The following is a 24,796-nucleotide window of genomic DNA, read 5'->3' as shown; positions in this document are numbered from 1 at the left end:
CAATTAACAAGTATATCATTATCAGTTTAGGTCATTCATTCTAACTGATAAAATATCATCTGATATACTCTATTTTTGAAAAAAATAACATACCAGACTCATTACTTTGTAGCACAGGTTTAAAGAACTGTCTTTCTCAGGAGCAGTACTCATCCACGAAGCAGCCATAAAGGACTGAGAGTCCTTAATTATTGGCACATAGTAAAGTGGACAAATGTAGTCCTTCATGATGACTTCATTTAACAAGCGAAGCCATGTCATCATCAGAGAGCACGCTTAAGAATTGGTAGCCCATTAGGTTACTAACACCTCACTTGTCACATCATTTCCTTTTTTAAGGTTCCTTTTTCATTAAAAAATGAGTTTCAATGCAAAAGTATTCATCTAAGTAGGCGGGGGCTAAAACTAACTCTGTTACAAGTTCTGGGAGCTTGATCAAGATTCTAAGTCTTAGGTTAACTGCCTTCAAAAATATGTATACTGCATGAATATTTTGCTAAGTCCTTAGCCCTCATAACATATTTAAGATCAAACTCAAAAAGTATGGCAGTTAAGAAAAATGGTTTTTTAAAGGTATCTCCTTGATCTAATAGTACACATGCAGGGACTAGAGTGATCCGATGTCAGTTGCAGATTCCTTTTGATATCTGCCAAGAGTGTGCTTCCAAACAGCAGGTGGGTGGAGTTATTAATGATAGACACATGGATGGAGAGCCTCTGCAGGGCTCCTCGTTCCCATTTGTATTTTGGTGTGCTTAGACTTCCTGAACTCTATTGTGTCAAATCATATTTCTAAAGTTATATTTTGTCAGTGCCCTCTGTGCACTTCTCCAAGCCAATCTCAGCTGTGCTGCCTTCACTCTCTTCCCCAGGGAGGGGAGCCACGGCAGATGGGGTTAGGGCAGAGGGCTGATACATCTGACAGCAAACGGCCGGGCTGTTGAGTGGAAGCTGTGAGCGTCAGGAAGCTACTTTTCCCCTGAGAACCAACTAACCACTGAAGAAAGTTGAAAATGAGCCCTTTGAGAAATGCTATTAAAAGTAGTAAAAAATTGCAATTGTGCAGATGATGTGCTGCTGTGTGCTTATTCGAATGCTAATGAGTTTGACATTAGGGAACTCAGAGGCTTTACAGCTACTCCCTTATGTGATTCAGTTCTTTATTGGCAATCTTTGAGAAAATAAATGGAAAATGTATTGCTAATAAATACATAACACGATAGGGTATTAGACAAAAAGCCATTATTTTCAGGATTTAGAAAGAGCTTTGTTTGCCAGTGTGACTGTTTTCCAGGATCTTTTGTTTTAGGTTAGTGTATGGCAAACAAAGGGGAATAGGCAGGTGGAAAGCTTCAGAACTCTTTCTGAACTGAGGGCGCAATAGAATAGGCCAAAAACATTTGGAGAGAAAGCCGTTGTTTTTTTTTTTAAGTTGCAATCAAACGCAAACTAAGAATTCCCAAGCTCCTGTGCTACTTTTCAATTCTGACATCATGTGCAGTAATCTGCTCTATCACTTGAGAGTTTTATCTCCATTTTTCCCCAGGAACCACAGTTGCCGACTTGAGTTGAAGAAGCATCTACTTAATGTCTGGTCAAATCCTACAAGAAATACAGAAACCTATGATTAAAAAGCTGAGCACTTTGATATACTGCAAAGAGTAGAGAAGGCAGGACGGTAGAAATCTTCTGCAAGGAAGGTTGGTGGCTTGTGTTTTAAAACATCAGAACTGCCAGACATAAACATTTTAAATGTGCATGGATACATATGATATTTGTATAAATTGGTTCCTCTAGTATGTTGAGTGCACGACACTGAATTTCAAAGTTTTCTCTCAAGGGCCAAATAGCCTGATGAAAACTGATTCTGTACTCATCCCTGGGACCAAATAGAGGTGAGGCACCTCTGTGTATGATGACTGAACACAGAGTAAACCAAGGGCAAATCATTTCATTGGACGACAAGTTAAAACATTAGCAAAAGGATTAGTATCATGTTATGATGGTCTCATTAAAAAGAACCCTAAGTAACAAAAGAATACATTTTGGATCTGCCTTTTGTGACCGCTTGAGTATAGTACATTCCAAATCTTGTCTCAACTTTTTATTTTGGTGGTTAAAAGTAAAAATAATAGTAATGATCATTAAGAGTCCCTCTTATCTAATTTCCCAACTAAACTGAAGAAGTAATAGAGAGGTAGGTAGATAGATGATAGATAGATAGATGATAGATAGATAGAGATAGGTAGTTTGGTAATAAAGACAAAAATAAATTTGGCTTACCTTAAAAAATAAAAAACTATTTTTCCCATTGATACATAGTATAAAAATTGTCATTCTATTTCCACTGTAGTACAATCAAACTACAGATAAGTGTCAACACTTTGTTGATTGTTCACTTAAGTGTTTATTGCTGCTCTTCTATTTATTTGTCCAGCCTGACATGCTTTTCTTGTTTGATTTCTTATCTCAATAGAATGAATTTCAGGATTTATCACTAAATCAGACAAAGTCATTTATTTAGTCCCCCTGACACAGCAGGGCAAACTGAGTTGGCATACAAGTTACCTGGAGAAAAAGAGAGGTAAGGCGACATTTTTATTTATTAAAAAGTAGAACACGTTGAAAGAAAATGAATTCAATCAAAGAATTTATACGAAAGCTCTCCTGTACAACAGCTCTTTCTCTGTGGATTCGCTTACAAATTTATTGTTAGTGCTGAATTTAGAATTGTGATTTTTGTCAGAAACACAGCCATTTAATATTTTAAAATATTAAATAGGCCAAGTCCTCTGAGCCTACAAACACTTTTGCATATTGATTGGTATGTATTATTTGTTCACACATGTTTGCCTTTAAAGAAAGTTTCATTGTTAAAATGGTTTTCAAAATCCAGTTTACATTCATTTGTGTTAGAAATTAGTTTGTTTATGGATTAAGAGTAAATAAGCAAGATTTTAAAAGCACAGTGTTTTAAAAAGTACTGTGGATGACTTCTGGAGTGAATTTATGCAAACACTAAAAAGTAATAATTGGATTATTCTTGAGAGAAATGTATTTCAAATGATCTATCCCTATATGAAGGAGCTTGATTTCTAACATTGACATATTTTGCAACAGATGCATCTCAAAATATCAGCAAGAAAAAAATTGTAAAGGCCCTTTTAGTGTGTTACTTGCCCTGAGTTTTCTTTAAACTGGACATATTAAAAATATACATCAAAAAACAAACCATCTTCTAAAACATAAAGCTGGAGATTGCCCCCTAATGTCACAAAGCTGTGACTCTGAGGCCGTGGTACAGTGACTAATAGAAATCCCTGGCACAAGTTGGTTACCTAAGGGGATAATAGGACTATTTGCTGGAGTCGTTTGGCAAAAAGACACCAACACATGGCTTTGGTTTATATTCAGCATTGCCAGTTGCACAAAGTTGCAGGATGAAGTCTACACCAGCAGTGACAACTCAGAAATCAGAGAGAATCAAAACCAGTGATTCACCTTATAATGCTGCCCAAGCTTGTTTCAGGTCTCAGGTTTCTTTTATGGCAGTGCATTTCTAAGAAGCTCTAGGAAATTTCCTTTGAAAATCATCTTTTCTGGGGGGAATGTGCCTACACATGGCCCTTAGGAAGATCTGCTTCCCAGAAAACTGTACTTAAAATGACAGTGGACTGAATCTATTTTTTCCTTTGAGTTTGGTATTTACAGGTGTAGGAGGGATTAGGGGAGACAAGGAGAAGGATCATAAATCCAAAGTGCACACATCCTTCGATTCTTCAGCTTTCTATATAGAGCCAAAGACAGTACAATAAGAGGCATACAAGAACAGAGCATTGAAATCAAGAATAGTGTGCAAATAAAAGATGAAAAGTTCTGGAAATTATAAATATGTTGTCACAGATGGTGTAAAAAAGACATGGTTTTGTTAGCGTTTAGTTTTTTTTTAAGTTTACTTTTTGAATTTGCTCCTATTCTTCCTGAGTTATTAATAAATGTATGAAAACAAAACTAGAAAAATAAGAGGAAAGGAAGAACAGAGAAAAAACATACTTAAACATTCTTAGTACTCCTCTCCACAAGTCAACTGGCATCCTTTTAGTACTGCAGCTCATTTTTCCCATGATTTCTCCTTGTGTGACAGGTAAACATCTTTGCTCCCATTGTGAGCTGCCCCAAAGCTATGTTTAAAACAAAGTGATGCCAGAATCATCAAAAGAAAGGGCACTCAGTGCAAGATTCTTTGTTCTTCAATCTGGCCAAATTTCAGTCCAAGATGCTGGCATCATCTAGTTGTTTGGTTTTCTGGGCCTAGCCATTTCCAACTTCCTCAGATTTTCTTCATCATTTTTTTTAAAAATGTGATTTTTGAAAAGGAAGCGTCCACTATAGATAAAGCGTTCCTCATGGAGAGGACCCCAGCAGCTCTTCTCAGCAGCCACAGATCTTCCTCCCACCAATGCTGTGAGTCCCCAGGACTGAAACGACATCTCACAAGAGCAATGTGACACAGCGACAGAACCGCACTGCCAGGTCAAAAATCTCAGGCGATGAGCACAGCAAAATCTTGCTCAAAAGGGAGCTTACTGCAAGTTGAATGTGTGTGATGGACTTCTCAAATTAAGAGTGGCAGCTGGGCGCAGTGGCTCACGCCTGTAATCCCAGCACTTTGGGAGGCCTAGGTGGGTGGATCACCTGAGGTCAGGAGTTCAAGACCAGCCTGACCAACATGGTGAAACCCAGTCTCTACTAAAAAAAAAAAAAAAAAAAAAAAAAAAAAAAATTAGCCAGGCATGGTGACACACACCTTTAATCCCAGCTACTCGAGAGGCTGAGGCAGGAGAATCACTTGAACCCGGGAGGCAGAGGTGAGGTTGCAGTGAGCCGAGATCATGCCATTGCACTCTAGCCTGGGCAACAAGAGCAAAACCTCATCTCAAAAAAAAAAAAAAAAAAAAAAAAAGAGTAGCTACCTGCATGATATATCTATCTAACTAGACAGTGTTACGATTAACTTTATAAGGGTTTTCAGAAAGTGCCCTCAAAACATTGTGGTCACCATGACATTTTCTGCAATTATTAAGAAACTCAAGACTACTTATAAATGTATATTATAAATATATATTGAGGTATATTACAAATATATATTAATGTCTGGAGCCCTGTTGATAGAAACAAAACCTCAACATAACCAAGGGATTTCTTATGTTCAGTTTTGTAATAAGTAATTAAATTTTTACTTGGACAGCTGGGTTTTGTTTTGTGTTTTTGTTTTTGTTTTATTTGCCATTAGGTTAAAATAGAATTTTAAGTGAAAAATAAAATCTAAGGGAAATAAAACCTCCCCACATGTCAGTAATTGGCTTGTGTGAATGAAAGCAAAATTGAGTTTATGAATTCTGTGTCCTGCTCCTTGAATCTCTTCCCTCCCACAAAACAGCAATTCCAGGACTTCCTCTTCAGCCTAAAAGAAGGTACCAGATCTGTGCACTGGGGCGATGTGGAAGAGACCTGCTTATTGCCCCTGATGTAAGCTCCAGTAAGAAAAGACGTCAAGTACAAGTACTAGGAAATCACTGTATACATCTGTTTATAGGTTTGTAAGTACATAAAGATATTAAATGAGAGCTTTCCAAATTCAACCCAAGAGTTCAATTTCATTTTCTGGTCATTTTTCTTCCTCATTGTATACCTGCTTATTTCCATCGTTAGCTCTTGCATGTTTTCCTCCAAGTTTTGCTTTTTTGGCCTTCTTTATTTTATACATGTCTTTTCCTCTTGCCATTTCACCTTGCATTCACCCCTCTCCCCAGAAAACTGGGACATTAAGCCCTTTTCAAAGTTTTTTTCATGGCATTATTAAGAATTACAGACTGAGCAAGAACCACATTTTTCTCCTTTTTATATAAATATTATAGATAATAAGTTGGTACTTATCATTTAAACTGAACTTTTTTCTTAAAGTAGTTTCAAGTTAGGGAAAATAAGAGTGGCAGAGTTTACCATTACTGTTTTTACTCCTATGGAGAAGTACATTCTCAAAGCCAGGAGGAAACCATTATAGGAATTTCAGAATATATCTTCTGTCAGTTTTCATCTATAATGAGGTATATGAGAATAAAGTATATAAATGCCCTAAGAAATCTGGAAAGGGACAGCTTTTTTAAAAATAAAACCTCTGTTTTGAGAAAACAAATGACTCATTAGGTTTTACAGACATAATTGCAAGCTTGTCAATAGTATTCGGGACTTAAGCAGTAAAGACGATCAAGTCTTCTTTTCCAGGGGAAAGAAAACAAAGTTCCCAATAAGAAGTGTAATTTTCAAGACTGCAGTACAAGTTAGGTTGATTTCTTGAATCATAGCGTAATCATGTGCCTCATCTCTAATTCCGGAAGACTTTGAAAGAATGATAATCTACCTCCACCCCACCCCAGGGGCCTGAACACACACACTGACGTAGAAATCTTTTTCCACGTCTAATGATCCATTACTTGGACAAGGTACTCATTGAATATGAGGACTGATTTTACAAAAATTAAACCTACCCATTGACAATTTATTGAGGTCAGTGAGAATAATCCAAATGAAGAATACTTAAAATATCTACTCCTATAGACAAGGTTCTAGAAACCAAAACCTATTTTTGAATTGAGATCTATGAGAAGAAAGAACCATCTCACGAACGATAAACTCTCCACACTGAAAAACACATATGCCTTCGGTTTCTTATGTTCTTATTCCCCAGTGAGCCCCAGAATTGAGTAGATACAATGTAGTAACTTCTGTTTTCTACATGTGAAGAAGAGAAAGCAAGTGAAACAGTCGAGTTGTATATTATGGCCTTGATCCATTTCACTCCTGCAACTTGACCCACAAGTTAAATTTGAAAACTTAGTTCTATGAATGAGTTCTCAGTTTTTAAATATGTTTGTATAGGATATCTATATCCTATACCAACAAGAGGACAATAGCTCACACAGAACACAATTATGAGACCAGCATTCCAGGCACAGTCAAAGGGAGGTCCATGAATATTTATGTATCCCTTCCAATGACTTTAGTGGGGAGCGGCTGCCTGGAGTGGTGACAAGGCAACCAGGCCCTTGGGTAGCTGAATTGCAAAATAGAATTCAGCTTAAAGCCGGTGTAAAGAAGATTGCACTTAAGTATGCTTCTGAAATTTTGGTTTGTATCCACTGGCACTCTTTGCAGGTTGTGTTTCAGTTTTGCTAAAGAAACTCATGGAGTTCATCTTTGCCTTTTGGGCAATTCTTCAGAGTGGTTAGGGTGAGTTAATAGCATCCATGTGGCAAGATAACAATGGGTTGGTGTTGCTTTGTGGAGGCTCACACATAGAAGTGGCTTCCTGAGAAATATGTGTTGGTTTTCATCATTTTCACCCTCACATGCTACTGATCTCTCATAATCTAGTTATTCATTTAGCACATGGAGGGGCTTTTGCTAGAGTTGAGCCACTTTGTATGCAACAGAGATACTCACGGGAGGAGGGGGATTTCACAACACAGTGCTTACTATCCTGAGTAAACCAAGCCATTTTCATCTTAGGCAGTGTCACATCTGTCATAAACTCATGTGGTTTGAAAAGAAGGAAAATCGACAGGAAAAAAATCACCCCGGTTTTATTGTTGTTTTCTCTTATTGTGTAGTTTTAAAGTATTCACAACAATGGACCATTTTATTTAGACTATAGCAACTGCTGTTCTTCAAAGGCAGTGAACACTTTTTGTTTGCTAGTTTAAAAAGCAGTTCAACGATTGGTGTGGTGTTTATTATGAAATGATGACAAAAGAGTTCTGGTGGTTTTAATAGTTTTAGCTTATGAGAGCTGTCATTAATTTTGTCTGTAGTGTTGCAGGTGAAAAAATTCACAATGGATAAATAGTCTATATTGGTTTAACTGAACATAATATATAGTGTGTTCTGGAGTTGTTTGTCTCAATAGACTATAGTAATCAAAAGTAATGAACCTATTATGTGCAGGACCTTGGAGAGCGTCGAATGGCAGTAAAAGTGTGGCACATAAAAGGTTTATTAAAGGAAATTAAAGTCCATCATTGCCACACCTGCTCCCCTATTATAAGTCTATGGCAGGTCAGTGCCTTCAATCACAACTCAGCCTCTGAGAGCAGAAATGCGGCTCCCATTACCATTGCAGTCACACTGCATCGGAGCTAGTGTCAGGATTTAAGGATGGGAGCCACTGAGCGCACCTTCTGCCTGCCTCTGATTTTCAACAACCAAAGCAACTTATTTATATTTAGGAATTCCTTCTGATAATGTGCAGAAGTGAATTAAACTAAGAGATGATTCGCGGATTCTAGTGAAATTGATGGGTGTATCAAGGTCAGAGTCTGAAAACAACAGGCTTTTGAAGTCTTTGCATCCCTTTGATAATTGATTTGATGACATTTAAAATATTTAGTAATGATGTTTTGGAGAATTTGATACTGACACATATATCACTCAAATTTCACCTTCCTTATACATTTGAATGATTATAACTGATATTTATTCTGAAATTCTGAGAGTAAACATATGCCATTGTTAATAATCAAAATTTCTAATGGTATTTTCTGGGGGCATTTCAGGGATTTGTCTTCATGGTGCTTTTTTACATGAGGAATCATTTTTTTCCAAGCTTAGAAAGAGATATGTATCAGGAAGAGTCTGGAAATGTAAAAGGACTTAGGTTTTAGTAAATTGATCTGAAATCTTTTGGTTTGACATGTGAGGTTTCATCTCCTTCACAGCCACTGTTAATGAGACGAGGCTTTTTCTATCTTTGTAATGCCAGAAGTGTTTGAGTCACTTCAAACACTTGTGGACAAGGACATCTGCCCTCTTGTCGCTGTTCTCTCTGGTTTCCAGCAACTGTAGATGTATTTCCAAAGCTGGTGGTATGTGGGGGGAGTCACAGTTATGTACTATAGAGCTGGGCTGTGAGTCAAGAGCGTGGAAGGCTACTGTTTTTCATAATGACCTTCAGAACTTCTAATTACATGTTTTCATATTTTGGTCAATGTCAAAGGAATGACCTCAGGACTTTGTGTTCATGTTATAGATGGATGCAGAGGCTGAAGATAAAACACTGCGTACTCGCTCTAAAGGAACCGAGGGTGAGTTAGCAAGCAGGTTCTATGACACTATGCCCACCACACCATGAAATATGAGAGTTCCAGTGCTCAGTCCCTCACGTGCAGTCAGAATGATTACAACTTCCTCGGGGCTTCTTTTTTCAAATCAAGCCAGGACACTGGCTCTTGGCACAGAGAGGCAAAATATTATGAACTAGGAGTTAAAGAACTCAGAAAAGTCCAAATGATATATGATGCTACTTTTTACAAAACGCAATCATGAGTGGATTTGAACATCACGCAAAACAGCATAAGGTTCAGCAAGTGAAGGATGTTCCATGGAAACCTTCAAATTATGGAAGTGATCTTTAATGGCCAAGGGAAAAGACAGAATTGCTAGTTTATTGCCAAAGCAGGTTTTGATTTGTATGTTATCTGGTTTAGTGGCTCCCAACCTAAACTTAGTTTAAGTAAACTGATTGTGTTTGTTTTTTGACTGTCTCTGCTGGGAATTTCCAGCAGCTCTGATGTTTGGAAGGTTTAACTTGCTGGTTATCCCTCTCTTTTTGTAACCGACAGATGGTAATGTAATATTGAAATATAAACAGGCCCTTGATGATCTAAACATCTGGAAAACAGGATTGACTGGCAATAATACCCCTTAAGGAAAATAAATTTTATTATAATTGGCTATATTTTTGTGACCCTTAATTCTAAGTGGAAAACTCTAGGTTCACCACAGCCTCTGAAAACACTCTGGATAGCTGTTCCCCACCCACCCCAACCCACCCTCCTCGGAGTTCACCTCACAGAGGAAAAGCTGCGGCAAAGCCGTGACCCTGCAGCCCTTTAGGAGGGTGTTCAGATGTACAGTTGACAGCGGCTGATCAAATGGAATGCTTTCATTATCTGTATATTTGTATATGTAGTCCAGGTAGTTAATTCCTGTTTGAGCAAAGTCCAGAATCCCAACATTTTTCATAAATTCAAGGAAAATTTTTTTTCAGTTACAATATAACCATGGTTATCATTAACCATGGTAACCAAAGTGCAGAATAATGCTGTGCTCATATGAGACTTTTTTCTACCTAAACAGAAATTTTATACGGTATTATTTTCCAGTCTTATTTTATATTACTTTTAAAGTAACCACGTTATATATCCTAATATTTGGAATGTAGTATTTCTAAACAATAGCTTTTTCATGGAGCAAACTTCTCAATAGGATACCAGCTTAAGAAAAGCAGTTTGTCCCACTATTTGGAATAAGCTTATGCCTGCTATAAATATCAGCATGCTAGAGTGTGTATTTGGATTATTTGAATTTCTTATTTTGACTTCTAAAAGCACACTACTCTGTCATACTTTTAAAATGTGGGTTTTTTTTAAATTTGCAATTCTTTTTGGACTTTAAATTCCTCTGGCACAGGCATGAACACCCTTAATAGAGCCAAAATGTTCTTCTAGAAATGAAACAACTGTTTCTCGTGAGGCATGAGTAATCTTTAAAACCACCTGTTGTCTCTCTCAATATGCTGCTTATCCTTGTGTAGGCAGGTATTTATAAACATGAACTTCTTTAGTTCCCATCATTTAAGTCAGAAAAATCAAAGCTGTTTTTCCTGTAAGTTCATTTTGAAAAGGTTGGTGACATTAACATGGCTGAAGCTCATCCTCCCCTTTCTATATGGAGGAAGTTTATGAGTAAAAGCAAGGGACATATTTATTTAGTAAAGCTTTACCAGTTTTATTTGAATATGTGTTTAATATTAATAAAGATATAATCTTGGGATTCCTTTTGAATAATTTTGTACTAAAAATAAAATGTATTTTAAAAATAATCTGAGTCATTTGTGCTCCTGTGAATTTTCAATGAATCTCTAAGGACAGGTACCTGGAAAATCCAATCTATGATCACCAGGCCCCAGGTTCACCCAAGGTACTAAACCCACAGTCGGTCTATTCTGGGCCATATCCATCTGTCCTCTCATCTCCAAAGAACCAGAACAAGAAAAGATGAACCCACCCAGTGAGAAACTTATTGGTCATTACTTCTAGGTGGGTGAAAAGTTTCCATTTTACAGTTTTGAAAATTATCAACTGATTGAGTCTTCTTCTTTTTTCTTTTTTTGTCAACAGTGCCAATGGATTCGCTAATCCAGGAGCTCAGGTAAGATTTACCCTATGTTACTTTTTTTTTTTCACATTAATGGGCTTTGATTATTCGAATGATTTGTACTTCTCAAGCCTCAGAATACTATTTTTAGCAGAAGGAATTGGCTAACGGGCTTTCCATCCAGACGCTCTGTATGCACCAAGAAGGCGGAGGAGAATGATTGTACTGATACTTGATCCTGAACAACTCAATCTATTGTATTAATGAAATAACGAAACAATGTTTTGCTGTGATGTGAGTGGTAGCCCACTTTTCTTCATCAAGCGTGTGCTCCCTTTGTGCACACCTTGCATGCTGTTGGATTTCACACTAATGGTCAGGGAAGAGCTGAGCTGTTATCCATGAACCTGACTGATGGATAACCCAGATCCTAAGTTATCCACTTCTTGCATTAAATAATTAGATGATTCCAGGCCGAGGTGAGCAGATTTCCTGAGCTCAGGAGTTCGAGGCCAGCCTGGGCAACACGGCAAAACCCCATCTACTAAACTATAAAAAATTAGCCAGCCATGGTGGCGTGTGCCTATAGTCCCAGCTACTCAGGAGGCTGAGGCAGGAGAATTGCTTGAACCCGGAAGCAGAGGTTACAGTGAGCCGAGATCACACCACTGCACTCCAGCCTGGATGACTGAGTGAGACTCCATCTCAAAATAATAATAATAATAATAATGATAATAATAATTAGATGATTCCATCAGGTAACTAACTTTTTAACCTAAACATGGGAACATAATGTGACCAATAGTTTTTTTTAGTGGATTCATGCATTTTCATCATAGATATTGTTGCTACTACACCTCAGGCAATATTGTGAAAATTCAACCTTAACAGGTTTTCTAGGATAAACTCTAATTAGATTTTCTTTCAGAGTCTTTGTCAAGGTATAGTTAAAAGAAAGTACATTTTTTTAAGAAGAAACACATGCAGATGACATATTTTCTGTCAGGAACAAGATAATTGCTCTGTACATTTCTCTGCATGTGCTATTGACAACCTAGGAAGTCCCAAATCCACTATTTAGTCCACCTTTCCAGAAACAGCCATGGTCTGTATTTGTTCCTCAGGGAAGTGTGTGAAAAATGGAGGATGTGTAACAGTGTCTAATACACTTGAACTTTGTAAGGTATGCAATTTACACAGTTCTTTCTCCAGGCAACTGAGCTTGTGATTCCTCTAAAACACAGGCTGTCACCATTGCTTGCATGTGGCTTATGATCTCTGTCATAGCCTCGGTTCATTTATGTAGCGAAACAATTATCTGTTAGAATTCATGCAGATGCTCTTCTCTGTGGAATTTGTCAGTAGGGAATCCATGGCCCTACCTGTGTAATCAATTTTGTCTTAAGAATTTTATTTTATTTTATTTTATTTTATTTTTTTTTGAGACATGGTCTCAAACAGGGTCTCACTCTGTCTCCCAGGCTGGTGTGCAGTGGTACAATCACGGTTCACTGCAGCCTCAAACTCCTGGGCTCAGGAAATCCTCCTGCCTCAGCCTCTTGAGTAGCTGGGAGTACAGGTGTGTGCCACCACACCCAGCTAATTTTTATATTTTTAGTAGAGACAGAGTCTTGCTATGTTGCCTAGGCTGGTCCGAAACTCCTGGGCTCAAGCGTTCCTCCTACTTCGGCCAGAGCTTTGGGATTAACAGGAGTGAGCCACTGCACCTGGCTTAAGAATCTTAATTTTGAAAGTATTTTGATAAGAACAAGACATGTAGTATACCCCTGCGTTTGGACAGGATTAAACTGTTGAATAACCTTGCTCATTTAAATTATTGCCTATACAATTTGCTCTTATTTAAAGTTCTTATATTTCTGGAGGCTTTATTTATGTCCCCTGTAGAATGGTCAAGAGAAGTTTAAAATGACCCAGTGCTCCAAGTGGGGGACGTGTTTGCAGTCCCTGGAGTGGTTTCTTGGTTCTTGTTGCAGAATCAGTGTGCCCATGGACACGAGGCCACTTACCTGGTGAGGGACACCAGAGTCTTTTAAAGGAATCAAGCCATTCAGAGAAAAAAAGGCCTTAATTCTAGTGACGTTTCTTGAAAACAACTTTTACACAAGAGAATCTTTAAGGAATTAATGTGTGTACACTGGCCTAAGAAGAAAAATATAATTCATAGAGAAAAAGTTAGGTATTAGCAGAGAGAAGCGAATTTGTGGGAAGAAATGTTTACTGTGCTGTATGTGGAGAAATAGAAATTACTATTTGAGCATGTCAGTAGCATTAATAGTTATAATAAACTAATATATATATGTATATTTTTTTGAGATGGAGTTTCGCTCTTGTTGCCCAAGCTGGAGTGCAATGGCACAATCTCGGTTCACTGCAACCTCCGCCTCCTGGGTTCAAGTGATATTCTTGCCTCAGCCTCTCGAGTAGCTGGGATTACAGGCATGAGCCACCATGCTGGGCTAATTTTGTATTTTTGGTAGAGACGGGGTTTCTCCATGTTGGTCAGGCTGGTCTCGAACTCCTAATCTCAGGTGATCCCCCGACCTCAGCCTCCCAAAGTGCTGGGATTACAGGCGTGAGCCACCGCACCCAGCCAATAAACTAATATTTATTGGGGTCCTATGTGCCAGACACTCTTGAGCTTTCTTAACCTCTATTATTTCACTTAATCCTCCCGATAGCCTTATTAGGCAGAAACTATGGTATTTCAATTTTCAGATGAATAAAGTGAAAATAAATAATTTATGGAAATAGCCCAAGGCTACACAGCTGGTAGGCAATCCAGACTTCTGACTCAAAGACCAACCTCTCACCCACCAGACTAGTCTTTCTCTCACACACAATTAATACTGTTTAGAGTAGAAACCAAAAAGTGATTTAAGCAACAGATTTCTCAGTCTATATTTTTAGCTCTTATGGTTTGTCTTTCAAACAACCTAGTTTTCTTAAATTTGGACAAATAATATACTTTAAGATAACAATGTTTTCTATTTTCCTAATTCTCTAAAGATTATTTTTTGTCAGATATTTCATTTTAACTAATTTGTTATTAGAGTAACTCAGAAAGCTGATGATAATTGCTGGGAAAATTTATAAACATCATTAATTCACCTATTTTTCTTTAATGAGACCCAGCTTAGAAAAATCACTAAGTGATCATTTGAAATTCTATAATCATTTCTGTTCAACAGAATGACCATGCTTAGACAGGCAAGGTCCCAAGTTGCTTTTTTGTTGTTGTTGTTGTTGTTGTTTTTGTTGTTGTTGTTGTTTTTGTTGTTGTTGTTGCTTGGCGGAGCCTCACTGTGTCTCCCAGGCTGGAGTATGGTGGCGCGATCTGGGCTCACTGCAAGCTCCGCCTCCCGGGTTCACGCCATTCTCCTGCCTCAGCCTCCCGAGCAGCTGGGACTACACCACCACGCTCGGCTAATTTTTTGTATTTTTAGTAGAAACGGGGTTTCACCGTGTTAGCCAGGATGGTCTCGATCTCCTGACCGCGTGATCCGCCCGCCCCGGCCTCCCAAAGTGCTGGGATCACAGGCATGAGTCACCGCGCCCGGCCCAGGTTGTTTCTTCAGTGGTTTAAGTTGCCCTAGACATAGACCTTAATTATTATTCTATATAAATCTTGGGAGGAAAGTATTGATTCATATGGAAGCTTTTATTTTTAGCATCTTTTAAATTTTTGTCCATTTCTTGCAATTCCTCTTCCAATTTTTTCCACAGGTTTGTTGTGATCCAGCACAACTGTGTGCCTAAATTCTGAGTATCTTAGGAAATGGGGCATGTTTTCCCCTGTGTAAACGTTATGGCTATTTTGTAGAGAACACTGGCAACTTTATTTGGTTCTTCTTTTTAGAATGCATTGGACATGTTATTGCTTCTAGAGCGACTACTTACAAAAATACTAATACAAATGAAACTAATTTAAATATACTGTATATTGTTCATGGCACTAATAAAATTGATACTGACATTCTCATCTTATTATACTCGATGTCAGCTACTATCATCACCATTAAAAAAGCAATTTATAACCACAGGCCCACCTTTAATCATATTCCTTATTAGCATTTCCAGTCTTTCCTCCAACACAATTCAGGTTACAGGTGGTGTGGAGAAGCCTCTCCTGTGTCTTTCTAAATCATGACCATTGCATTATCTCTGCTCTTTTCTTTTATTACTATTATCCTTATTCTGAACCTCATGCTATTGCATCTACTAATATTGGTAATTGTCTCTTGCATTGGCAAAGTGTTTTTACACCAGTCCAGCCCCCTTCCTCTAATTAGGAAAATATATTCTAGCCCCTGAAATGACTTTCCTATGTGACTACTTAGAGAGACAAATGAATTCAGGCCTCTTAAGTATATCAGAGTAAAATCTCTCTGTCCGTTCATGGTCTTTTTGCCGTGTACCAATTTGTCAGCTTAAGTTTGGTAATGAAAGTTTTAATTTAAGTTTCTCTCTTCGTTTTATTTTACATAATTTCTTACTTTATATAAAATCCTATCATTTGGCAATTTAATGTAAGTTTTAAAATGTTAAATATTTTATGAGCTCTCTAATCAATTACAGATTTATTTTATTTATTTATTTATTTATTTATTTTTTGAGAGAGGGTCTCACTCTGTCACCCAGGCTGGAGTACAGTAGTGTGACCTTGGCTCACTGGAGCCTCAACCTCCTGGGCTTAGGCAATCCTCCGACCTCAGCCTTTGGAATAGCTGGAACTACAGCCACGCGCCACCACACTCAGCTAATTTTGTTTATTTTCTGTGCAGATGAGGTTCTCACTATGTTGCTCTGACTGATCTCCATCAAACTCTTGAGCTCAAGCAATCTTCTTGCCTTGGCCTCCCAAAGTGCTGGATTATAGGTGTGAGCCACCATGCCTGGCCTAGTTATAGATTTAACAATAACATTTCATGAGTATGTGAAAATTGTTATGAATTACACATCTAGATGGCTTTCTCATTTTTCTTTTATCTTATTTCATTCACTATAGTCTTTATATCAGTAATAGATACTTTAATATTTTGGAATTTTTTTAGAATTCAGTTTCCTTTAGTGGTCATGATTTTATTGGAACTTATTACATAAAGATTTCTGGAGGTGATAACTAAAGAAAAAAGTGAACTGATACTGATTTCTAATAGTAAGTCTTCGTAAGTCCATCAGCCAGGTAAAAGGAAATTAATCATTTTAATCACCAGGTTAGAGAAAAGAAGGGAGAAACTCTCTTCCTTCCTTTTGTTGGTATCATTTCCAAATGTGGGGCTCAATGCCTGTTTTAGAGATTTAATAGCATAACTACTATATCATGTTGGCAATGTATCTTTTTCAACAATAGGCCAGACCTGAACATTAGAATCCAAGAAACTGACACCTTCAAAAAAACTTTTTACCTATAAACCACTTTGAGAGGGACTCAAGACTGATCACCCAAGAAGCTGATAATAAGGATTAATTTAGAAGAGAAGTGTCCCTCCAGAGTGTGGGGGAGGCATCTGTAGGGTTCAGCCACCCCAGCATCAGCCTTGTCCATGCCTCTGTGTGATGGAGGGGCTCCGTGTGAAACATGAGCTCAGCTGGAGGCCTCACACTAACAGAAGCATTCCAGAGATTATTTTATGTTTACTGTACTGTTCTAACTAGGGCAGAAAAGTGTCTTAAAATATATTGGGGAAGCTTTCAATAAGAATAAAAACAAAAAAAGACTTTGTAGGTTAACAAGCAAAGCCGATGAACTCTAATGGTCTTGTATGTTTATGTATTTGCATAGCCTATTCTAGCATTTAGCACTGAAGGTGTATTGAGTGGGCCTCAACAGGTGCGCACTGAGTGATTTGTGGGAACAATGTGCACAGCATCTGGTTGGAGCCGTAGAGAAAGCCCATAAGATTGTCGGGACAAATGACATTACCTACATTTACTCATGTGCTGAGTTCATGGAAGTTAAGTGCTTTATACCTGGCCTGTGACAGGGAAGCCACTGAATCAGAGACAGGACTCAGGTCCCATCTCCAGTCCAGACCCCGCACCTCCTGCAGCTGCACCATATTGTCTGCTGTGACTGCAGGCTGCTGCATGCCACTTTACCATCCACACGTGGGGGGACTATTAATTTAAATTTTATCAATAAATTAATAAATCAAGCTGAAAAGTATCCTAACCTTCAGACAAATCCTGCCACATCTTCATAATTCTCTGCACTGCCAATTATAAAGAGACTGCTGGCCGGGTGTAGTGGCTCATCCCTGTAATCCCAGCACTTTGGGAGGCTAAGGCAGGTGGAACACTTGAGGTTAGGAGTTTCAGACCAGCTTGGCCGACATGGTGAAACCCTTTCTCTACTAAAAATATGAAAATTAGCCGGGGTGGTGGCACGCACCTGTAATCCCATCTACTCAGGAGGCTGAAGCAGGAGAATTGCTTGAACCCAGAAGGTGGAGGTTGCAGTAAGCCTAGATTGCACCACTGCACTCCAGCAGCCTGGGCAACAGAGTGAGACTCCATCAAAAATAAAATACAAATAAAATTAAAATTTAAAAAAAATTTTTTAAAAAAACAGACCACTACTGTTTCCTTCTAAATTGTTTCCTAGGAGCTAATCATGTGATTTTAAGCAAATGTTAAAATATCTAGGAAAGACTCAAATATACATCCATTTTATTTGTTTTTTCTTTTGAAATGCCATCTCCCAAGTGATGACCTACCAAGGGCCTTGTATTTCCAAAGCTGATTTTGCAGTATGGGATGTGTGAGTCATTTAACCTACACCTGAGGCCTGTAATAGTCATTTACAAATGGACTAAAAGTGGAATCCTCTTCCTTCATAGTACCCTAACCACAAAGGACTAAATAGTTATGTTTTTCCAGTTTTTATTACATGTATGTAATAAAATATGTATATATTATTATATAAATTACATGGTACATAATATATATAACTATGATTATACCAACCAACACAGTGTAATAAAGCATAGTGTGTGTGTGTGTGTGTGTGTGTGTGTGTATATATATATATGTATATACAAAATGGTGATTACACAGGGCAGAGTACTCTCCAGCTTGTCTAAGGTCTACTTTAAATCTTAGTATCTGTATTTTAGAAAAATACTATGGCGCTAATGAATAAATGTCCATAGAGTTAAGAGACTCAGAAACAAAATAAGAGCAGGAAAACACGCTTTATTTTCTTTGCCTGTTTTTCTCTTCATTCAAATATTATCACAAGGATATTGGTGGGCTCTGTCAACCAATAGATTACAGGAGTTGAGAGTCTAAGGCACTAACATCTCTAAAAATCAGATATCTTCTAAAACTGTGGCAAAATATCACCACTGCAGGCTGCATGTGAGGATTGACTTGCATTGTTGCTTTTGCATTGTCAGAGCTTACCTACTGAGATAATTTTTTCATCCATTTGGCTTTTCTTTTCTTGTAACATAAATATTTTTACACAGCAGAATTTGCCACTCTTGACTGAGGGATGAATATTTCCTTTGATATTTTTTCTTGTGCCCTAGCACAGTATTAGATGTTGCAGTGGATACTCAATTCACAGCATTGGTAACAAACCCAGGGTATTATGTAACAGCATTGTTGTGGGTGAGAATAGATCACGTCCAGCTTGGGACTCAGAGGCGCCCCTGGAGCCCGCCGGCTCAGAACCATGGCATCCCCTGGGGGCTCACTAGAAATGCAGACTCCAAGGCTCCCTCTCGCCTTTTAACAGGATTTATAAGAAATTAACGGGCCTTTGGAAGTTTGAGAGGCACACAACACAGAGACCATAGGTTGGACTTTATTAATTACTTAAAAAAACTCTTCTCACCATTGCTAATTTTCAGTGGTAGAAGGTTGGCTGAAAAGTCAAGAGTCTGGGTTTCTTTGGTATTTTCTTGATCTATGAATTCTTGGGGAATGTTAATCATTGTTTGCATTTCTACTTGAAGTAAAGCAGCAGAATACAGAACAAATGTCCAAATCTTGACAGTAGTGTGGCAAAATGCACAAACCTTGGTCTGTAAGTCTTTGTTTTTACCTCTTAGAAGTGTTTGAAATCAACCAGCTCTTCCTTAAACATTCATCATGTATCAGAAATGAGAGTTTAAGGAAGGAAACTTTTAAGATGCTATTTTATATGCTTCCAGAGATGACTCTATAACCACCTAAATTGTGTTCTGAGAGTATTTAATTACATGTCTCCAACAAAATCTGAAGTCTCCGTCAAATTCCATATGCCTGTCACACAGCTCCCTTGCAACTTTGGTAATTTGGGAACTAAATTGCTAAGGCTCCTTTGGACTTGCTCAGGCACTGCACCGGTCGTTGGCTCCCTTTGGTCCAAATCTTCTCACCCTCATGCACTCTTCAGCACCTCCAATGCAAACAAAATTATTTGACTGCATATCTCATTTCTCCCCAGTCCTACTTGAAGAAATGCATGAACTTTAATCATCAGGCAGAATACTTCCTTTCTTGCTACCTTTTAAGTAAACTATACCTATTTGAGGTCTCATTTTAATTATATTATATGCTTGCAAACATAATGTTTCTGACACCTTGTAAATTTTTTTCCTGCTTAAAATGTGAATTGAAATAAAATGTGTCCCATAATGTTGACAAATGGACGCCCTTCAATCCAAATCTCATATGCTCTGGTTTCCAATATTTCCTCACAATGGTAAATGCTCAAAACTCTACTGCAAACCCTAGCCTAGAATTTGACTGGTTTGTCAAATTCTGTGGTGCAAAGTTTGGCAGAAAAGCTGAGAGTTTGTGTGGTAGAAAGAACACTGGGTTAATAGCAGCCCTGTGTTCCGGGGCTGTTTCCCTAATTAGCTGTGTGACCTTGGAAAAGTGTTCAAAGATCAAGCCTTGCTGCCTTCTTGACTAATGAAACTTTTTGCGTATAGCACTTTGAGCCCTGGTGTCATGGTTCCCCCTACCCCCTCCATCTCAAAACCTACCTTAAAAAATTTTTTAATTTATCATACATAATTCTGACTTTTTAATATACTGCCTACTTTTTGAAGACGAGGAATCTATTTTATTTACCAGTGTAGGCCTCGTACATGATGTTACTTGAGAAATATTTTATTTTACGTTATCTACCCCTGTATGTTTAACCTCTTGAAGTATTCAGCTATATCTTGGGAGTTCATCTTTATCTTTGATACTCTCCTTTGCTACCTTTTCATTTGGGTTTTTTGCTTGCGTAATTTTTCTTCTCGTTTAGTTTCTTCTCCCTGTAGGAGAAAATCACTTTTATCCCCCTTCCCACCAACAAATTTTGTTTTATCAATATCATCGCCATCCTATTTTCTGAGAAAATCCTACACCTAACGCTACTTCTGATTTTTCATGTTATAAAACGTTCTTTCCATCTCAACTCTGTTCTAGGCCATGCCTGGCATAATTCTTTCCTTTGTCTTTTGACATATGGAATTTGTACACATTCTTTCAGGCTCAGGACTGACATCACCTCCTCCATGAGGTGTCCCCATGACCTCCCAGACTAAGATTTTTTCCCATTGTGTTCCCCAAGCACTTCTTTACTTGTCTGTTTCAAAACACTTACTACTTTGAATTGTAGCTATTTTGTCATTCACTCATCCATCTGTCCACCCATTCAGAAGAAGAAAGCAGATTCTCTGCCTTTGGCTTTACAATTTCGCTGGGGAGACAATAAAAAAAGGAAAAACCTATAATTTTTTTTCAAAAAAGAAAACTTTATCATATGTAATTCTGCCTTTTTAATATGCTGACTACTTTTTGAAGACAAAAAATTTATTTTATTTACCAGTGTAGGCCTCGTACATGATGTTACTAGAGAAATATTTTATTTTACATTATCTACCCCTGTTTGTTTTGAGAATAAATAATGTAGCTTGTAATTCATGATAAAGGCATTGCTATTTAACATGTTGATTCTCTACAACTGTCTTTAAAGTGACTGCTACTTCTTTCCTTCCAAGTTCTTATTTCCCTAATTCTATCCCTTTACTTGTATTTTTAAGAAAATTTTATTTTATTGTGGTAAGAACACCTGAGTCCTACCCGCATAACAATCTAGTTCTGGCCCCTTTAAAACCAAGGCTGTTTAGCCAGCAGTTTCCATTGGCCCCTCAACTACAAATCAGCCTATTCTGTTTAATCATTTCTAATTCATTTTTCTACAATCAATAAGGGTCTTCCTTTATAAGTATATTTTATCAAAGTATCAGACATACAAGGGAGATGGTCTTCATTCTGCCAATGTCTTGCTTGGTCTCATTTGGTCATTTTCAGTTGGGAAGAGAAAACAAAACTGGTATCAATGAGCCCACCGCCCATCCCTGAGCTGCTTGTCGGAAGGGGTCAGCCCAGGGAGTCTGAGGACGGGCGTGGTCTCAGACTGCAGGGCCAGAAAGCAAAGTGACTGCTAGGACCCAGGAACTCTTAGATGAAATTGAAGGCTGGGCAGCCAGGCACGGACAGTGTAGATTGGGAGGAAGAGCCGCATCTGAACAGCAGTTTTTTTTTTGTTGTTGTTGTTGTTTTAAGGATTCTTACTGTGGTTCTCTGCCTGAGTTACAGGACTACTCTGGGAGGCTCGCCTGGGAGTGGTTCTCAGAGGTGGGGTGGGGAATGTTCTTCTAGGGACTCCTGAAAAATCAGGGCAGGGGAGTGAACCCTGCATAGGGAAATGTTGGAACATGCCCCTGGGGGCATTCTCTTTGCCTTTGCCCCAGTGTTGAGGCTCAGGGTAAATTCTGTTCTTCCAGATTGCCCCTGTGAGAATAGAGCGAAGCAGACTCCTAGACTCCACAAAGTGCTCAAGGTAATTCTCCCGAGCCCCTAAGGACCATCCTCCTGGTCTTTGGAAGCTGACCCAGAGCCTACAGTCTGTCCTGGAGGATGAGCAAGCTCTGTGTTCTTGAAGGAAGAGCTGGAAGGCTCACACAACCCTGGCCATTGTCAAAGAAACTTGGCTTCCCAACACTGCAGCCTCCCTGGTTTCCTCTACCTCTAAGACGGCATCTTCTCAGGTCTCCTTGCTGGTTTCTCAACACCCAAGTCTCTGACATGGATTCCCCAAAGTGCATCCTTGATCCTCCTTGGTGGTGATCTTTTGATGCTCTCATTGGGGCTTTCAATACATTTGTATGTCCATAATTTTACATCCCCAGCACTCCTCTCTTTCCTGAATTTTGGACTCATATAACCAACTGTGTAGACAGCATCTGCAAATGGATCCCTGAGGAGTATTCAAAATTAAAATCATTATCTTCTGCCATAAATTGATATACCTACCTGCTTCCCATGTCAGTAAATGGGGACGTTCAAAAGTCTTGGAGGCATCCTTGACTCTTCTCTTCAGACTCTGTGTCCGATCTGTCCAAATATCCTGATGGCTCTAACTTCAAAATAAATCTACCATCTGACCATTTCTCACCACCTCTGCTGCTGTCGCCAAGCCCCTAAGCCATCGCGGCTCACTCCCATCACTGTCAGCACCTTCTCACAGGCTTTCCTGCCTGTGTTCTTCCTCATGTAAGATTCACTCCACGAGACAGTCAGAAGCCCTTCGATGAGTTTCCCTTTCTTAAAGGAAAAGACTACATCTTTACTCTGGCGTGGTCTCCCTGCCCTGTTCATTGCCCCCTGCCCAACTAGAATCCGTGCTGGGTCCCCCAGACCTGCCGAAGCCTCAGGCCTTGGCATGCTGTTCCCGCTGTCTGGAATGTTGTTCCCCGCAAAGCTAATAGGAGCTAATGAAAAAAAACCTGAATAAATGTGTTCTGAGTACTGTAGAAGGCACTGGAATGAGACACAGGAACTCACAGTTTTTGAAAGCTAACAGCCTACAAGTCATGAAAACACATTGCGGTAATTCCTATATGACAGATTTACATAAGGGAGCACAGTGGAATGAGCAGCTCTTTCTGGTTGGGAGTTTGACCTGAGTTTGAAGGAAGAGAAATTGCCCAGGGAACTTCTGCTGTCACAGAGCAGGCACTCCTTGCAAATGAGCTAAACGACAGTGCGTGGCAAACTCTTCCAGAAGCCTGGTTCTTGGCTTGCTATGGGTTTAGGTGGCCATGGGTCAAAGGAGCAAGGATATATAGGACTAGAGACTGCTCCTTAAGTACACATGAAGCATAGTTCTCTCCATTACTTTGAACTTACTTTTACTTGCCTATGTTTAGCAAGATATCCCCATCTTTTAAAAGCAACAGAAAATCATATATCAAAATAAAGCTTATAGTTCACGATCCAAATGCCTTCAATTTTTATAATTTTGTGCCTTCATGAATAAAGCTTTGATGTTCTGTTTATTTCTATATTTATAACAGATGCAGGGCAATTTCTTGGCAACACAATAGACCAAGGCTGCAGACAGGTTTTTAACCCCACAATCCCTGTGTACCACGGGAACAGCCCTATAAGTAATGATTTACATTTGCAGGATAGCTCCCAGAAGTCCAGCCAGCCAGCATGAGGGCCAAATGATAAACTGAGCATCCTTGAGCCCTTCCATGCCCTGAAGCACTGCCTGTGTCTCAGAAACTGTGCAGACCCCTTTAAATGCCTTGTCTTGCTTGATCTGTAGTACCAGGAGGTGGGTGCTACTGTCCACGTTGTCTAGATGAACAAACTCTGGCTCAGAACCGTGTCACGGGTGGCTTTGGCATTCTCCAGAAAGAGCAGTTGTATAATAACCTGAATGAGAATATGAAATGTTAAAAAAAAAAAGGTTATGTGATGGAATCTTAAACTAGGTTGTAAGCACTGGCAAAATGGCCACTTCCACCTCCACTGGTGAGTGGAAACATCAGGGCACCCCATGAGTACCAATGAGGCCATGGCAAAAGCAGTGTTGGGGCTAAGCCTGTCTGACTTCCAGGTGCCCACAGCTCCTCGGTGGGGCTGGAAGGAGGTGGGCCTGGGGAAGTGTCATTTGTCAGTAGCTCTGGTGTTGCATGTGGAGGAAGGCACAGGTACATGTGGAAGGGGTTAGGGCTACAGGAAGTGATATGTGGAGCTTGCAGGCTTCATTTTCAGTTGAGTGCTTCTCTATCAGGTTATTTCTGTTTCAAGTTATTTGTAGTTCAATCGGACACTTGGCTGCGGAAACATTTCACAGATTTATATGTGTACATATATATACATACACACACTCACACATAGAGATATTACACATACATTTATATACACATAATTATAATAATATATCAAAGTAGGTGATCCCTGCTAACTCAGTATGCACGTGACTACTGTAACACATAGTCTTCCTTTTAAATATTACTCCAGTATGTTAGCGAGTTCTGTTAAATGATTCATGCAATGTTCCAGTGAAGTGGAGAAGGATAAATGGAAGCATTCCAAATATCAAACAAGTCTTATTCATATTTAGCAAAACCTGTGTATATCTATAGGTTTTTAGTTTTTTGTGTGCAGAAAACTAAAAAAGGAGCCTATATTTATGAGCCAAACCTCTGTATTTGGGTAAATGCCAAGAAGTGAAATTGACATGTATGATAGTAGTTATAAAACAGCCACGGCCAGG

General features: G+C 38.8%; 1 protein-coding gene and 1 long non-coding RNA gene across 6 annotated transcripts in view; both read left to right on the top strand.

Annotated features, from left to right (window-relative positions):
* Positions 1-1,694, top strand: part of LOC115830622 — a 195,867-nt gene extending 194,173 nt beyond the window's left edge. The window contains exon 5 of the long non-coding RNA XR_004026149.1: positions 1,547-1,694. This is a non-coding gene — a long non-coding RNA (uncharacterized LOC115830622). The remainder of the gene's footprint in view (positions 1-1,546) is intronic.
* Positions 1,695-2,474: 780 nt separating this feature from the next.
* The window catches only part of ST18 (ST18 C2H2C-type zinc finger transcription factor), a 110,430-nt gene continuing 88,108 nt past the window's right edge, over positions 2,475-24,796 (top strand). For 2 of the 5 annotated variants that reach the window (XM_030794929.1, XM_030794934.1), the window contains exons 1-4: positions 2,475-2,584; positions 5,441-5,596; positions 9,086-9,140; positions 11,238-11,268. In XM_030794929.1, the coding sequence (XP_030650789.1) occupies positions 9,086-9,140; positions 11,238-11,268 (86 nt within the window). In that variant the 5' untranslated portion in view covers positions 2,475-2,584; positions 5,441-5,596. Of the gene's footprint in view, positions 2,585-4,513; positions 4,534-5,440; positions 5,601-9,085; positions 9,141-11,237; positions 11,269-24,796 lie in introns of those variants that run through there. The other 3 variants (XM_030794931.1, XM_030794930.1, XM_030794932.1) reach the window with 3 other exon arrangements.

Source organism: Nomascus leucogenys, chromosome 16, assembly GCF_006542625.1.
Source record: "Nomascus leucogenys isolate Asia chromosome 16, Asia_NLE_v1, whole genome shotgun sequence".
NCBI classification, from domain to species: domain Eukaryota; kingdom Metazoa; phylum Chordata; class Mammalia; order Primates; family Hylobatidae; genus Nomascus; species Nomascus leucogenys.
The sequence above is the reverse complement of the archived record's forward strand: the minus strand, read 5'-3'. Positions and strand labels throughout refer to the sequence as shown.